At 31.7% G+C, this 17,156-nt stretch overlaps 1 protein-coding gene across 1 annotated transcript; it reads right to left on the minus strand.

Annotated features, from left to right (window-relative positions):
* Window positions 1–6,561: 6,561 nt before the first annotated feature.
* LOC120079271 (cytochrome c oxidase subunit 2-like) lies at window positions 6,562–7,464 on the minus strand. Its single transcript, XM_039033427.1, has 2 exons — window positions 7,287–7,464; window positions 6,562–6,857 (listed from the first exon to the last, which is right to left on the minus strand). Exons 1-2 carry the CDS (start codon window positions 7,462–7,464, stop codon window positions 6,562–6,564), a joined length of 474 nt encoding a protein of 157 aa, XP_038889355.1.
* Window positions 7,465–17,156: the final 9,692 nt, after the last annotated feature.

Genomic DNA, 17,156 nt, shown 5'->3' on the forward strand with positions numbered 1-17,156 from the left:
AAACTTACGTTTCAACCGGCAGTAGTTGACGACCTCAATGGCAGCGGTGGTGGACGACACGATCGAGCGACAATAGTAGCGGATGAACACCACCTGCAGTGGATGATCTTCAGATGGTTTATGAATATAAAAAATAACGTGCTTCTGCTAAAAACAGACCACGGATGGACGACACCACAGCTGGACGACCACGAATGGATGGCACCATGAACGAACGACCACGGACGAACGGCGAACAACCACAGATGGATGACAGACAACCTAATTTGCACAACCAAACTTGGACAACGGACGGCCTTTCGCATGACCAAGGCTTGGGGTAAGAGAGAAATGAAATGGTTTGGCGGCGCGAGAATGAAAATAGAAAAATTAGGGCTTTTTCATTAAAGTAAGAAAAATAAATAATAAATCAGACCTTTAATGTCGGTTTTAAACCGACATTAAAGCCTGTCTTCAATGTCGATTTAAAAACCGACATTAAAGATTCGTGTTTTCTTTTTCAAAAACCGACATTGTATCTCCAGTTTCACTTTTTCCAATCGACATTAAAGGCCAAAATTCTTGTAGTGTATGCATTCCTTAATAAATTTATAGACCTTCAATTTTGTGTATTTAACAAGTTTCTAAAATTTTAATGGTGTCTTAATAAATTTTAAATTAAAATTTAGGATACCATAAAAGAAAAAATGAGTGCATATTTGGTTCGTAATTTTGATTTTATTTTATGTTTTCAGATTTATTGAGTTCAACGAATAGGTGTTTGCAGACAATCTAAATTATGTTTTTGAAAACTGTTATTGGATTCTATGAACCAAACAACGTAAATTTTGAAAATAATATTTTTATGTTTTCATTGTATCCAGAATTTAAATTTTAAAATTTAAAATGCAGAATTATATTAAATAAAGATAAAAATATTTAGAAATATAGCATGTCATGTATAAACTCAATTCAATCTTTTAGAAATTAAAATAAGTATTATCTAATTAATTAGGTTAAAGTTTAAATTTGGTCTTAATGGTTTCGATAAAATTAAAAGTTAGTCCATATGGTTTTAAAATTTAGAATTTAGTTTCTATTGTTTGATAATAACTTCACATCTAGTTTTTATAGTTTGTTAAATCCTCTTAAATAGTCCCTAAAGTTTTTATCAAACTATAGGTAGTAAATTCTAATTATAAACTATGAGACCTAAATTTTAACTTCTTCCAAAGTATTAGGACAAAATTTTTAATTTATCCTATAAATTATATGATATTACAAAACAAGAATTACACAATTTTTTTTAACATAAAACCATGTTCATAAATAAATTGATCATAATTTATTGTCAATTAATATTTAGTGGGTAATTACAACTAGTTTGCAATTGTTTAAATTATAATTCAATTTCTAAATTCTGGCCAAACATATCTAAAAATATGAAATACAACTATGTTTTTATCTAATTTTTCAAATCTTTGTTTTCAGATTCACTACCAAATAAGCCAATAGTACTAATAGAAAGTTAATCCAAAACGGAGGGAGCTATTTTAAAATTTTATTAAAAGTATATATAGGGGTCAATGGGAGCTATTTAAAATTTTTAAACATACTAAATAAGGAGGCTTGTATTCAATATGACTAATAATTTTATACATCTAAGAAGGGATGTGTATTATAAATATGTTAAATTAGGTGTAATATAGACGTCCATTGTTAGTGTCCATTGGTCATGCTTCACTTATCCATTAACCCATATATTATCTATGTGTCTTAAGATTACACACTATTAGTGTCCATGTAATACACCTCCTACATGTCAAATTGCTAGCATTTGGTGGATTTTGGAAGACACACATTTGGCAAAGTCCAAAATTGGAGAAAGTGTGGAATTAGAGAAATTTCTTATTTTATATTTTGCTAATTTATTTTATTTTGTTTATTTAGATATAATATTTAATTTATTTTAATATTTGTTTATTTTATTATATATTATTATTTTTTTCCATATCTGTGTTCTCGTTGTGCGCTGTTGTACTCCTTAAATTTACAACACGTTATCAACACGAACTCCTATCGTTTTTCTCGCAAAAGGTAGGACCTAAAGGTATATCGATTTTTTCCTCTTGGTTATAATTAATAAATGTAATGTTATTTTGCATATTTAATATCTATTAAATTTCTAATATCAATACAACATTTTATGATAGTATTGCCAAAAAATCTCATAAAATCAGAATTTGTCGCTTGTAATATTAACGACAGTAATTATTTGTCATGGGTACTTGATGTTGAAATACACTTGGACGCTATGAATCTTGGAGAGACTATTAAAGAAGAAAATACGACATCCAGACAGGATAAAGTAAAAACTATGATTTTCCTTCGTTATCATCTCCATGAAGGAATGAAAATTGAGTATCTTATAATAAAAAATCCTCGTACATTGTCAAAAAATTTGAAAGAGAGGCATGGTCATAAAAAAACAGTTATTCTTCTTAAAGCTCGTCATGAGTGGATACACTTGAGACTACGAGATTTTAAATCAGTAAGTGACTATAACTCTGTATTATTTAAAATCTGTTTGAAACTGTTGTTATGCGGAGAGAAAAATACTGATATATCATGTCTCAAATATGCTCCTGCAGCAGCAATATCGAGAGAAATGTTTTAAACAATATTCTGAACTAATTTCATGTCTTCTTGTGGCCGAACAAAATAACAAGTCATTAATGACATATCATGAATCTCGACCGATCGGAATGATACAATTCCCTGAAGTGAATACTCTGAATTTTAATAATAATCGTGGTCGAGGTCGTGGTCGTTATCAAGGTCGTGACTGTGGCAGATGAAGAAATAATTATTTTTTTCATGGTAGTGGTTCTAATCATTCAAATTTCCAAAGAACCACACAAAATGATGATTGCAAAAGAAAAGTTCTACAAGATAAGAGTTCAAAAAATGTTGAAAATAAATGCTTTCGATGCGAAATGACTGAATATTGGTCACGTACCTATCATACGTCAAAACACTTAGTTGATCTCTATCGAGCATTTTTTAAGGAAAAAGAGAAAAATATGGAAGCAAATTTTTCGTACTAGGATAATGATATATTTGACCCATCCCATATGACAAATTTGGCAGATCTCTTTAAATCTTCTAAAGAGAAAATCGACAAAATTGATAGAACATTAAGTGTTTTCTTTGACTTTGAAAATATCTAGATTTAATATTTTTTTTTCATCTCCATGTTTTTTTCCTCTTAATTAACCTTTGTATATTCCAAATGTTGTTTTTCTTATTTTCTTTTAATGAAGAAATCTGCATCATTTTCATATGTTGCGTGACTAAAAAATGAATAAAGAAGATCTATATTTAGCAGACAGTGCAACTGCACATATAATACTTAAAAGTAGAAAATATTTTTCCAAGCTGACAATGCTAGAAGCAAAAGTCAATACAATATCAGGTTTTGCGAACCTAATTGAAGGATTTAGAAAAGCAAATATTATTTTGCCTCGATGAACAAAATTTACAATTGACAATGCATTGTTCTCTAGTCAAGCAAAGAAAAATCTACTTAATTTTAAAGATATATGTTGCAATGGTTATCATATTGAGACTGATAGAAAGAATAATGTAGAGTAGCTTTATACCATATCTACTATCTCATATGAAAAATGTATACTGAAAGAGTTATCTGCTTTATCATTTGGATTATATTATACTCATATACGAGTAATTGAAACATATCCAACAATGAACCTGAAGTTCATGAATCCATCTATATTTGTTATTTGGCATGATAGATTGGGTCATCTAGGGTCTATAATGATGAGAAGAATTATTGAGAATTCAAATGAACATCCATTGAAGAGCCAGAAGAATTATTATGTGATGTTTGCTCTAAGGCAAATTAATCATTAGACCATCATCAATCAAAGTGGAGACTAAATCTCCTAGAGCATCGTGATATATGTAGACTTATTAACCCACCACGTGGACTATTTAGATATTTTATGGTATTAATACACGCATCCAGTAAATGGTCACACTTGTACTTATTATTAAGTCGAAATCTTGCATATGCAAGATTACTTGCTCAAATAATTAAGTTAAGAGCACAATTTTCTAATTATACAACTAGGACAATTCGTTTTGATAATTTTGGTAAATTTACATCTTAAACTTTTGATAATTATTGTATGTCAATTAGGATAAGTGTTGAACATCTTATAGCTCATGTTCATACACAAAATGGTTTAGCAGAATCATTCATAAAACGTTTTCAGTTAATTGCTAGACCATTGTTTATAAGAGCTAAGTTTTCTACATCTATATAGGGACATGCTACTTTGATGCAATGTTACTTGTACACATTAGGCCAGTAACTTATCATAAGTACTTACCATTACAATTAGCTTATGGCCATGAGCCAAATATTTTCCATCTGAGAATTTTTAGATGTGCAGTATATGTTCCAATTGCTCTACCATAACGTACTAAAAGGAGTCTAAGGTCAGAAATATATGTTGAATATGGTTTCCCATCAATTATTAAATATCTTGAACCTCTGACGGGTGATGTATTCACTGCACGATTTGCTGATTATCATTTTAATGAGACACATTTTCCAACATTAGGGGGAGGAATTAAGAAGTTGGAAAAAGAAATTATATGGTATGCACCGTTATTGTTTTATTTAAACTTAAAGTTCATAAGATAATTCATTTGTAAAATATAGCAATCAGTTACCAGATGCATTTATAGATGCAAAGAAAGTAATTAAGTCATACATACCAGCTGCAAATGTTCCATCGAAAATTGATATTCCAACACAGCAAGTTGTCACTAATGAGTATGGAACACGTCAGAAGCATGGTAGAATAGTGGGTTCCAAAGATAAAAATCCTCGAAAACGAAAAATAATTAATAGTCAAGAAGATTTGGTTGAGGATGTAAATACCCATGAAGAAATTCATGACATGATTAACGAGGAAGGTGGAATACATAAAGATAATAATGAGATTTCAATAAACTATGTCGTGATAGGAAAAAGATGAAACCGAACTCATGTAGTTATTGATAACATTTTTGCGTATAATTTCAGAATGAGAATACTGAAATTTCATAATAATGGTCAAAAGATCCATTACTGTGTCCACTTATAATATGAGATCATTCACAACTGACTGCGGACAAAGCGAGACGGTTTTATTGTTGAATCGGCTGTTTAGTAAGATAGAACAATCTACATTGAAAGAACCCCTGTCTCTTATACACATCGCTGTTTAGTAAGATAGAACAATCTACATTGAAAGAACCCCATTTAGGTTTACTTGATCATTCTGCCCTAAAACTAAGTTCCTATCGTTTTCCCCGGTAAAATGCGAGACTCTTTCGATCCTTCACTCTTGCGGCTTGAGAAATTGAAGAAGAAATTCAAACTCTCCTTCTCAAGCCAAACCTAGGTCGGGACGAGACTTTCTTTGAGCTACTGGGGAGCTACTTTCTACCTAGATCTTCTCATTGCCTTCAAAGGAATGCTGAATCCGCCACATGTGGCTTTCAAATTCTATTCCAAATTAGTGGATGTTGCCAAAGGGAGTGGCGATGCCATACGTAAAAAGGAAGAGACTCATAGAATGGTGAATTCAATCTTTGATTGAATCTATTATTAGTGCTAGCAACCGTAAAACCAATGAAAGGTGCCAGTTTTGGCAGGGAATTCCTTGTGAAAGAAGAAATGAGAATCAGTACGATAAGTTGCAGGGAATGACTAATTGAACAACCTATCTGTCAAATTCAAGGGTTCAGGAGAAGAGAAAGAGTCTGAGTTCCGGATCGAATGAGATCAGTCTCGTTGCTCCTTACACTAGTTCGACCTATAGAAAAGATCATCAGAGAAGAGACAACTCATTTATGATTCCAACCGAGAAGACTAGTAAAAGGAAGGATCAAGAATGTCATATATTTCAGGAGCAAGATCAGTTCCCGATAAACAAGTCAGAATTGCCTCAACATTCTAATGACGTCGTATCACTGGTTTCTGTGATGTTAAAAACGAATTCATATTCAAATACAAAATGCACACCTTTTCGGGCCTATTGATAAAACTTACTAATTAGAATTAAACTAATTTATTCATATAAATGACAAAAAGGATCTTTTCGATGTTTCAAACAACTTCATGCCCGACCATACCAACATGGGAAACCTAGCTTCCCTCTCTTTGAAGTGCATTAATCAGATCAACCANCCACCTACGCTCCGCCATCCATTCAAACTTTAGGAACCTAGGTAATAGTATCCCGATCAAAGAGCTGACGAAGGGGATGAGCCAAACAGGGAGTCTACTGGACGGGGTTCAACTAGCGAAGACTCTTGGAACAGTTGGAGTAAGAAGTCCCCAAAATAAACTAACGATCAAGCTTTTTGATTTGTTTACTCAACTCGTAAAGGCAAACAAAAAAGGGATCTGCCGCCTCGAATCAAAACTCTTTCTCCTTAGCACAAGCACTAAGTAAGCAAGCTACCTTTCTTTTCTACGCTACGATCTTTCTTCTCTTATGAAATTCACAGTTTGTTTGATCGAGGGCGCTTCTCCAAAATGGAGATCTGATTTAAACGACCAGGTACAACATCACATTTGACACCTAAGGAAGGTATAGCCCAACTATGAGGTACATCAACAGGTGTTATAATAATACGTAGATGAGTTTTGGCTGGTAGAACCACTCTATTGTCCACTTCTAATAAACGTGATTGACCCAATTCTAGATCATCTTCTGGAATCCTATAACTGTCAAAAGTGAGTGACTGTTCATCGGAATTGTTATAGTCAGAATACTCACAAGTCCGATACGACACATCTGAGATCGCCAAATGTTCGGGAGTTCTTCTATTCAATCCTTTTCCTTCTTCTTATTGTTGTATATCTCAAAAGGGGTGTCAACCAGATGAGATCCGTCAGTTTATCATAATGTAACAAAACGTATTGAAAGATGGTCGCCTTTGGAAGCGTTCGCCAGTAACCAAAGCGTATCGTTCCCACAACCACTTTGGTACTTTGCTTATCGCTTTTTTAGCTTATGAGTAAAGGTCAAGTCTCTCTTTCAGCTAGAATGTAAGGAAATTGAAAGAAGCGCGGAAAAGGGTCAAACGCGGTTGCTAGCATCGAAGAGAGCCGACAAGGAATTCCATTAATAACTGGCCGTTTTGATTCTTTGAAACAACTCGATGAATTTGGTAGGGAAATGATTGGCATATTCGTTCTACAACAAAACTTCCCTAGCGGAGACAGTAGAACCCAGAAGAATGCTCAGAGACTTCTAAAGTCTTATGTGAAGGGTCATTAAAAGAAACCACCGCACTCCCTGCACAGGGTTGTTCCAGACCCCAAGCAGAGTCCAAGTAATCAGTACCATCACTACCTCCACACAGATAACCACCTAAAAGAAGGGGTTCACCTACAGACATTCAAATGCCAGGTCTGTAATCCAAACCGAGAGTCCGTACAAAGTATAAGCACTCCCACATTAGATGGAAAAGTACTTTATTTTCATCAATCCGCTCCATATAGACCCTACTTGAGGATGCACCGTTGGTGTGGAATAAAAAGCCTTTGTCACCTAGTCTACTGAGGGGTGTATAGATGCTACTTGTTATATAGAAATCCTCTAAAGGAGTAGCGAAGCTAGTGAGTTGCCTTTCACTAGTGTTTTTTTTAAAAGGTAGCTTATCCGAGTTAGCTCTTGAGCTGGCTCTACCGTGCCGTAAGCAACGTATATTCTGGTTAATGTTACTTTCTTTATTCCTCATCCTAGGGAAATCCATACTTTCAGGATTCTTAGTCCGAGGATCCTCGACATGTTGATCCCTATCAACTCATGATATTCTTTCAGTATGTTCTTGGTCAGAGTGATATATATCCTCCAGGCAACGAAGCATATTAGGGCTATCGAGTTGGGTTTCTTTCCGCATTGTTGCTTTGTTGGGATGTTGGACAGCGGTCGGGTCCACTTCGAGAATGGCTTGGGGTACCAGTGCCCAAAAAGAAAAGGCACCTACTACAAGGGACATGGTGAGCATAAGACCGAGGGAGCTCTTATAAGGCGAGTGAATAAGGTCCGAAACCCAATATGAAAACATATCCGCTTGCTTTAGGGTCCTTCACATAATCTCTTACCGTGCCTCTTCCTCAATGAGTCAGGAGCGAGCCATGCCACATTGCATGGGAGGAACTGTCGAGCAGCTAAACGTAAACAAGATCTATTTCTTAGGTCGGTGTCAACCCACGACGTATATAAAAAAGACCCACTAGTAAGTGACAGAATGAAATACCTTATCTATATCTTCAACTTCATTTTATTTTCCTATAGGGAATCATAAAAGCAATGAAGTAAGTAAGTCTCCATTTACCCAGCGGGGCTAGCAACAGTTACCACATCAACGACTATACTACCTTAGTCTCTTCCTTACTCTAGAACCTGGCTTGTGTCCTACGTGAATAGGATACCTTGCTTACAGCAGGCTTGATATTATATCTGAAAATGAGGATCCTGAACCAAAATCTGTTAAAGAATATCGACATAGAAAAGATTAACTTTAGTGAAAAAAAGCAATCGAGGTATAATTAAACTCACTTTCAAAATGTTAGGTTTTTGGACCTATAGTTCGAAGTGTTAAACCTATGGGATACAAATGAGTATTTGTGAGGAAAAGAAATAATGACGTCATAAGATATAAAGCAAGATTAGTCGCACAAGGTTTTTCAAAAATACTTGGTATTGATTATGAGGAGACATATTTGTTGGGATTGGTGTCCTAATTCTCCTGGAGTCTCGTTGTTTTGTAAAGATACACATTGTTTAATGAATAAAATAAGTGTTATTTAATTTTGGTATTTACTCATATCCAATAAACAAAGCTCCTTGGTTATCTTATGTGAACTTAAGCATGTATATGTAATATACAAGTGGATCATGCCTTAAATGATAACCTAAATAGGTCTGTAGTATAAGGATTAAGGTGGGATACCTGATCCTGGTGACACTACGGATACGACCCGTTTTGTAGAGGTTTGCATAGTTTTGTAAACTAACTACAGATGGTAGATCCTGACATTCAATTGTGGAGACTGCGAGCGGGGGTGTCCTTACAAGAGTTTTTGTATAAGATTGGACCCACAATGATGACTAGATTTTGTATATACGTCGTGCATAGAAGTCTGGACACGAGATGGTTTTTAAAATGGACACATAATTATATCTGTGGTAAGAAGAGTTAAGCTTTCTGTCGCGTATTTAATGGAGTTGCCTGGTATAGTTACGGGCATGGTGGATCCTATGACTAAAGAGTTTAATCAGTTATTCACGTACCGTTGGAGCTTCGAGCTAACAGGTCCATAAGCGTCCGCTTGGTAGCTCCAATGGATTCAGTTGAGGATCAATTCTTGCTGTGATTTGAAAATATTCAAATTGACAAGAGGATTTTTGATTATATATGATATAATCAGTTTGATGTATGAGGTACACCTAGTGGAGATTGAATGCTAAATGAGATTTAACATTAAGTACCATGGAATATAGAAAAGAACTATAGTTTATATGTTTCATGAGATTGGAACTTTTAAAAGTATAGGTTACAAATATAGTATGATAAGTTGGTTATCATTTTATATTTATAATAATATTAATTATTGGTAATTAATTCTTTTTCTTTAATAACCAAGTGAGTGGGTGGTTATTGAATTCATGGTAATCCGTGAGTTTAAAGGAAATTGTTTTTCCCTATTTTAGAATGATTTACAAGACGTTTGAAGTTTTGAAAAGTTTTTTTTGAGTTTTCTCTGCTCGCGCAAAAGAAAACTCATAGTAGTCGTCAAGTAAATACGGATTTTACTAAAACAACGGCTGGGCGAGCTAAACGATTGTGCAGTGGTGAGCTAAACGATCGTGCACGTATTTACTAAACGATCACATAAGGTTTTGCTAGACGTCGCCTTGCCCAAAGTAAACGATCGTGTAGTGTCTATAGGTGACAGACCGAGCTAAACGATGAGCTAAACGATCGCATAGCTTTTGCTAGATGGTCGCTTAGCTTTATCTAAACGATTGGGCATCGACCTATATGATAGGTCTCCGCCATCTCCTACTTGTCCAGTCGTGTATACGATCGGTGTTTCCTCCTTTGTCTACCCCATACCAAGTCCGAACGGAGCCCACCCTCTGGATTCTCACACCGAGAATACCAAGGTCACCTTGTTGGTGGTGTCAGACTTAACTCAACACCGTCGAGGTTTTCTTGAGGCCGTTCGTGTTGCTGAGGAGTTCGTGGCCAAGGCGATCGTTTAGGACAAGTGCGAAGAGTTCGTGTTGTGTTGCGTTAGATCGAGCATTCAAGGTTGCTGTTGTTCGAGCGGTCGTGTGCAACGGAGCGTGGAGACACATCTTCAAATGTTCGTAGAGTTTGTCTCTTTGTTCATTTGAGTTTTTCATACTGTAATTTCTGTATGAATTGTATAACCATTTGTTTGAAGTCGACCGTAAATGTTATGTTCATTCATGATTGTGATTTGGAATAATCTTATTTTCGTTGCTCATGGAAATCTTAGATCCGATTTCCTTCAATATTTTCCTATGGTGGATGCAATTACTCTAATCTATGTAATTGGTCTGACTGCATATGAATGTCTGGACATGCATCTTATTGATGTAGTCAAAGCATATTTCTATGGTTCTCTTGATAATGAAATTTATATGAGAATCTCAGAAAGATTTAAGGTACCTAAAACATATCAATCAAATTCCCGAAAATTGTATTCAATAAAGTTACAGAGATCATTATATGGATTAAAACAATCAGGACGAATATGGTACAATTGCCTGAGTGGATATTTTTTGAAAGAAATATATCAAAATAATCCAATATGTCCATGCGTTTTTATAAAGAAATGACAGTCAAGATTTGCTATTATAATTGTATATGTTGATGATTTAAATATAATTAGAACTTCTGAAGAGTTTTCAAAGGCAATAGAATATCTTAAAAAAGAATTTGAGATGAAAGATCTCGGAAAAACAAAATTTTGCCTTAGCTTGCAAATTGAGCATTTAACAGATAAGATATTTGTTCATTAGTCAACTTATACAGGAAAATTTTTGAAAAGATCTTATGTGGACAAAACATATCCATTGAATATTTCAATGAAAGTTCGTCCACTAGATGTGAAGAAAGATATTTTTCGACCTCGAGATGATAATGAAGAACTTCTTGGTCCTGAAATACCATATCTTAGTATAATTGGTGCACTTATGTATCTTGTTAATAATACAAGACAGATCATGCATTTTCAGTAAATTTATTAGCAAGATATAGTTTTTCTCCAACAAAAAGACATTGGAACAAAATTAAGTATATACTCCGTTATCTCTGATGAACGATCAACATGGATTTATTTTATTCAAATAAATCAAATTTTAATCTAGTTGACTATGCATATTCTGGATAGTTATCTAATCCACACAAAGTTAGATCTCAAACAGGTTATCTATTAACATATGGAAGAACTACTATATCATGGTGATCGGTGAAATAGACTATAACAACCACTTCCTCAAATCATGCTGAAATTCCTACAATTCACGAGACTAGTTGAGAATTTGTATGAGTAAGATTAATGACTCGGCAAATTCTTGGAACATGTGGTTTGTCTTTTAGTAAAAATCTTCTAACGATATTATACGAAGACAACACAACATGCATATCCCAAATCACAGGATGATAGAAGATAGAACAAAATGTGTTTCACCAAAACTTTCCTATACTTATGATCTTAAAGAAAACAGTGACATCACTGTACAACAAATTTGTTCGAAGGATAACCTGGCAGACTTATTTACAAAATCATTATTAATCGCAACCTTTGAAAAATTGGTGCACAACATTGAAATGCAGCGACTCATAGACCTCAAGTGATGTGATGTTTCTATGAGGGGGAGTAAATGTATTGTATTCTTTTTAAGAGTATCAGACTATATGAAATATGTACTCTTTTTCCTTCACTATGATTTTTTTCCTAGTGGATTTTTTCCTAGTAAAGTTTTAACGAGGCATATTTCATGTATAATGGGTATTTAAGGGGTAATATAAATATGTTAAATTATGTGTAATATAGATGCCCATTATTTGTGTTCATTAGTCACGTGTCACTTATCTATTACCTCATGTGTTGTCCATGTATCTCAAGATTACACACTATTCATGTAATCCACCTTCTACTTGCCAAAATATCTATAAATAATGACATTTTGTGGGTCTTAGAAGATATACATTGGATAAAGTCCATGAAAATTGGAAAAACGGAGAATTTAGAGAAATTTCTTATTTATATTTTGTTAATTTATATATTATATTTAATTTATTTTAATATTTATTTATTTTATTATATATTACTATTTTTTCCATATTCGTATTTTCGTTGTACTCCTCAAATTCAAATGAGTGTTGCACATAGAAACAAACAAAACTGATCTAAACAAAATTAAAATTTCAATTTGCAACTTTACAGTGTGAATAGATATCGTCACCATCACGATTCAGTGATAGTGGTAATATTGCAACGTCTGTTGATATTGTATGTCTTACTTTTATTATTAATATACAATATAATCATATGATTTACATGTAATTAATATTACAGAATTACATAACTGCTTGCAATTTGTACGTTGCTTCGATTAAGTTTCATTTTGATTTTATCTCTCATCTCAAGTTGAACCCAACCGCAAAATATTTCTACTTTTTTATAACGAAGAAAGAGAAAAATAATTTATAGTTTCATATGGATCTAAAAGTTGCATCGAATAATTTTCCAACTTGACTCTTTCATCACATGTTTATATTAAGTATATAATTCTATTATAAAGTTAATAGGCTACATTTTTCTAGAGGTACACGTCTCTTTTTCATTATCATTACTATGATGAGAACGATCAAAATGAATTTGACGCTTCAATCCAAGAAATCGAAAATTCAATCTCCTATCCTGCAGTTGTCTTGGGAGAACGAAATTAATGTTTTCTCATTTTTTTAATAATTATATTTCCAAACGGTTCTGAAATTATTACATAGCGACACGTAGGAAAGGATTTCTATTGGATATGAATGGGCCATGGCGCTGATACTAAAGCCCATTTGGTTGAGAGGCTGGACAATGACCAGGCTTCTATTCAAGAAAGTGGGCTTGGGCCCGAACGCATTATTTAGTCCTTGTCTATATGGGCTTGGGCTTAGGTTCGTACTCTTCCAAATAAAACAAATTATGGGAAGAGGCAACTCCTCGGATCCCAATACTCTTAAAAGTATTTGAACTATTTAAATTCGTAAATTTGTATCTAATATGACCATGATAAATTCTAAATGCTTAAAAAGACATTATTTATAAAAGTACATTTAAATTTTTATGGCTTATGAAAACTTAAAATAGCGAGTTTGTATACAAACTTTTTTTTGTTTTGTTGAAGAGTGTATATCTTTTCATTTTATTATTTATTGTAGTTGTTTGTTTGTTTCTCTTTTTTCTTTTTTCAATTTCAGACCTTTTCGGTAAATATAGTAAACTTTTATATTTTTTCTTCCAGATTAATAAATTTAATTGTTAATTCATGCATATTTTTTTAATCACTTTTGTAAAATATATTCTTTTTTTCTATCCTTAGAAATCACTCTATGAGGACAAAATATAGAGAACATAGAAATAAATGTGACTAATGTAAACAAATAAGATCAAATAAAAAGTTATCTTATTTTGTCTATTTTTCTTACCAATTTTATTTTACAATTTCACTTTAATTACATCACATGTATTTAAATTTTAGTCATCTCATCTAATTTATAATCTTTTTCTCTTTTTTTACTTTTATTCATGTCAAAATTTTAAAATTTAAACTCAATTACAAGTGTATCCATTCAAAAATCATATTTCTGCATTAACAATTATGTCTCAATTTTTTTTTAATACAATCTTGTTACTTATATTTTGATTTGAATGAAGAAGAAATATATATATTTAATTTTCACAATTTTAATTTTTTTTTTAAATGTAAAACCATTATCAAATCATGGTTATACAAATTAGATTGTTTCGGTTGTTTTCACTTTTCAATTGAACCATTGATTCAAATTTGTTTTTTTCTAAGTAAGAAATAAAATTCTTTAAAATTCATAATTACATGATATAATTTTTAATAAATATATCGTACAGTAAACAATAAATAGATAGTTTTACATTTACAATAAATATATAGTTTTAGGTATTTTCTTTTTTACATTGATGATAAGTTATTTATTGAACTCAAAGAAAAATAAATTCTCAATCAAAATTTAAATTTTATCATAAAAATTATGTAAAAAAAAAAAAATTACAAATATTTTATGTCATAAACATTATAAACATTTTAAACCACGTGCATTGCACGTATCTTTAACTAATATTGCTTAAAAGCACTCTTATATTTTAAACATTTATATTTATATATATATATTTATTTATTTTAAAAAAATATTTTAAGAACTTTCAAAATTAATAAAAATACTTTTAATTTGAAGATTGAACTAAAAAAGATTTCATGTATAAAAATTTAAATTTGAGAGAGAAAGTTAATAAGACTACAAAATTTTAGGGACAAAAGTTTTATTTTTCAAACTTTTCTTCTCTCAACATCTGATCGCACGTTTTGTCTTACTCAGCTAGGGGGTTCCCGATCGAGTCTTGGATGTGTCGGCAAAGTTTAGTTTTATTTACTTATATTGTGTAATAATTAAAAAGGAGTCATTGCAATTTTAATAAAAAAAAATACATTAAAAATTGGACGCGTGTCTTTAAGTTTTACTTTTTTTATAGAAAAAACATGGCAAAAAATCTTTTCTTAAAAATTTAATTGCTATTTGATTTTTTATATGATTGTTACGTAATTGTTATTTGATTTGTATGTGATTGTCACGCCTATAATTACAAAAAAGTTGAAGTCATAACTTTGGTATCTTAAAATGTATTTGTCCTACAATGTAATTTCTCCAATTAAAATTTATAAAATACTTTACATCAAATCGAGCTAATAAAACTATTAATGCTCCAATTTGAGAAATGAATGTCATGCCATTTATTGTTATTCTAATTTGCATGATCTGATTACAGAGAAGTCGTGTGATCGTGTCCTGAAAGACAATTCACCAATTTAGTACTCCTCAAATGTCCTACAAATATGTTTGATGGCAACTAGATTTGTGTGACATAGTTTGAGTATGGTACCCTCCCTTTTCTTTTAAGAGGAATCGACCTAGGGTGTTTTTATCGTCTTGTGTTATTTTAACCTTGCCACATTTGGGTACTATGCTCATGGCTAACCTGAATCTTAAGTTTTTTTAAGGGAATTCTATGGTATAAATGGTATACTTTCAAGGGGTGTTTGACCCTTCAAGTTGGGTTGGATTGGGTGAGTAAAAAAAACTCACCCACCATTTGATTCACAATTATTAAAAATGTTTATTACCTCGTTATTCGTGTTAACTCACATTTCTCACCTCGTTATTTGCATTCTCTCAATTATTCTTCTCTTATTTATAATAATTACCAATTCAACACAATTCAACTCTGCGTGTCAAACGTCCCCTTACAGTGGTTTTTGTTTCCCTCTCCCTTGGGGATCAATCATTTATGACATTTATTCAAAAAGTTCATTAATATTGTTTCACATTTTTGCTTTGAAAATGGTATAAATAATATAGTCTGTCTTACAGGTTACAACCTATAACCCAATTTTTATTGCTCTTGTGAAAAGTGTTTAAGAAAAGAAATAAATAAATAAATAAATAATAAAAGCCCAGCTAATTCGACATATTTACTCTCACATTCAAAACGTTTATTTCCATTTCAAATCTTTTAAAGATCTTTACTGATATGACAAGAAACTACCAGCTTTTTGAAGAAAATTAAAGCCATGTTTATGGCATCGAATGAAAAATGGTGTAAACGTAATGGACTTTTATTGATTTCAATGACAAAAATAATTAGATTGTTTTTTAACATTTTACTTAACTATTTTATAAATGTTATTTAATTACTATTAATGTTGTTTATTTGACTGTTATCATTGGTGTGTATTTTTATCCCGGATTTTTTTTAATAGCAAATAACATCCCATTTTTTTTATAACATCCTAAAATTTTGATTTTTTTTTTATAGATACTGATAAATATTATACCAAAATTTTGGATTTTTTAAATTTTATTTATCAATATTATTATTGAGCAAATGACATCGATAAGCTAAGGTTTTTATTATCTGCTTAACAAAAAATTTTCCTCCAATTTGGCTCAGATTCTCTCATTCAACAAATTAGAAAGAAAAAAAAAATCCTCCATTTGTTTGTTTTGCTTTTCTTTACCCAAAAAGAAATAAGGGAAAAAAAAAAAAAAAGCAGCAACACAATTTCAAAATTAATTGGTCTTACCAATATCGACCATATTCTAAAATCTTGGATTTGTTTCATGTTTTTTTTATGAATAATAACATCAATAACATGGTCTTACCGATAAAATTTAGCCACATAATTTTCAAAATTAATTTTATTGATTACCTTTTGAATCATATTACAATATTTGATTATAGATTTCATGGTAGGACCCACATTTTATTACAATTACAAAATCATGGTAAACATCAACAAAACATAATAAATTGAGACTCACTTTTTAAATCACGATCAATGAATGACGTTAATATTGTAAATTGGCCTAATTTCAAAATCATTTAACCATAATAGTGATCATAAAAATGTTAGGTGAAATCCATGTCAAATAAAATTTTGAATTTTCAAAATATTTAAGTTATAATTTTAACTAAATTTTGATATTTTCTTAAACTTGCAAACTATAATGAACACAAAATGGAAAAGTTGAATGTCCTATATTATTAGACACATTTCAATTTTGTGCATAATAATTTTGAATTCTTTAAAGTTTGATTTACACATTTAAACTAATTTATCAGCATAGATTGGTGTAAAGTATGCATAGCGTTGAGCTAGCTTTAAAGGTGTTTTTCAACTATAAAATTACTTCAAAAGGTCAATTATCAAAACATTACGTATAAATTTTGAACAATTCTC

The sequence above is a fragment of the Benincasa hispida genome, chromosome 6, assembly GCF_009727055.1.
Source record: "Benincasa hispida cultivar B227 chromosome 6, ASM972705v1, whole genome shotgun sequence".
NCBI lineage: Eukaryota > Viridiplantae > Streptophyta > Magnoliopsida > Cucurbitales > Cucurbitaceae > Benincasa > Benincasa hispida.

What these genes read in the sequence shown, in the direction of transcription:
- LOC120079271 (XM_039033427.1), bottom strand. Translation starts at nt 7,464, where the DNA reads ATGTCTGTAGGTGAACCCCTTCTTTTAGGTGGTTATCTGTGTGGAGGT. An exon ending in GCATTCTTCTGGGTTCTACT is followed by an intron (nt 6,858 to 7,286) that starts GTCTCCGCTAGG and finishes TGGCGATCTCAG; the next exon opens with ATGTGTCGTATCGGACTTGT.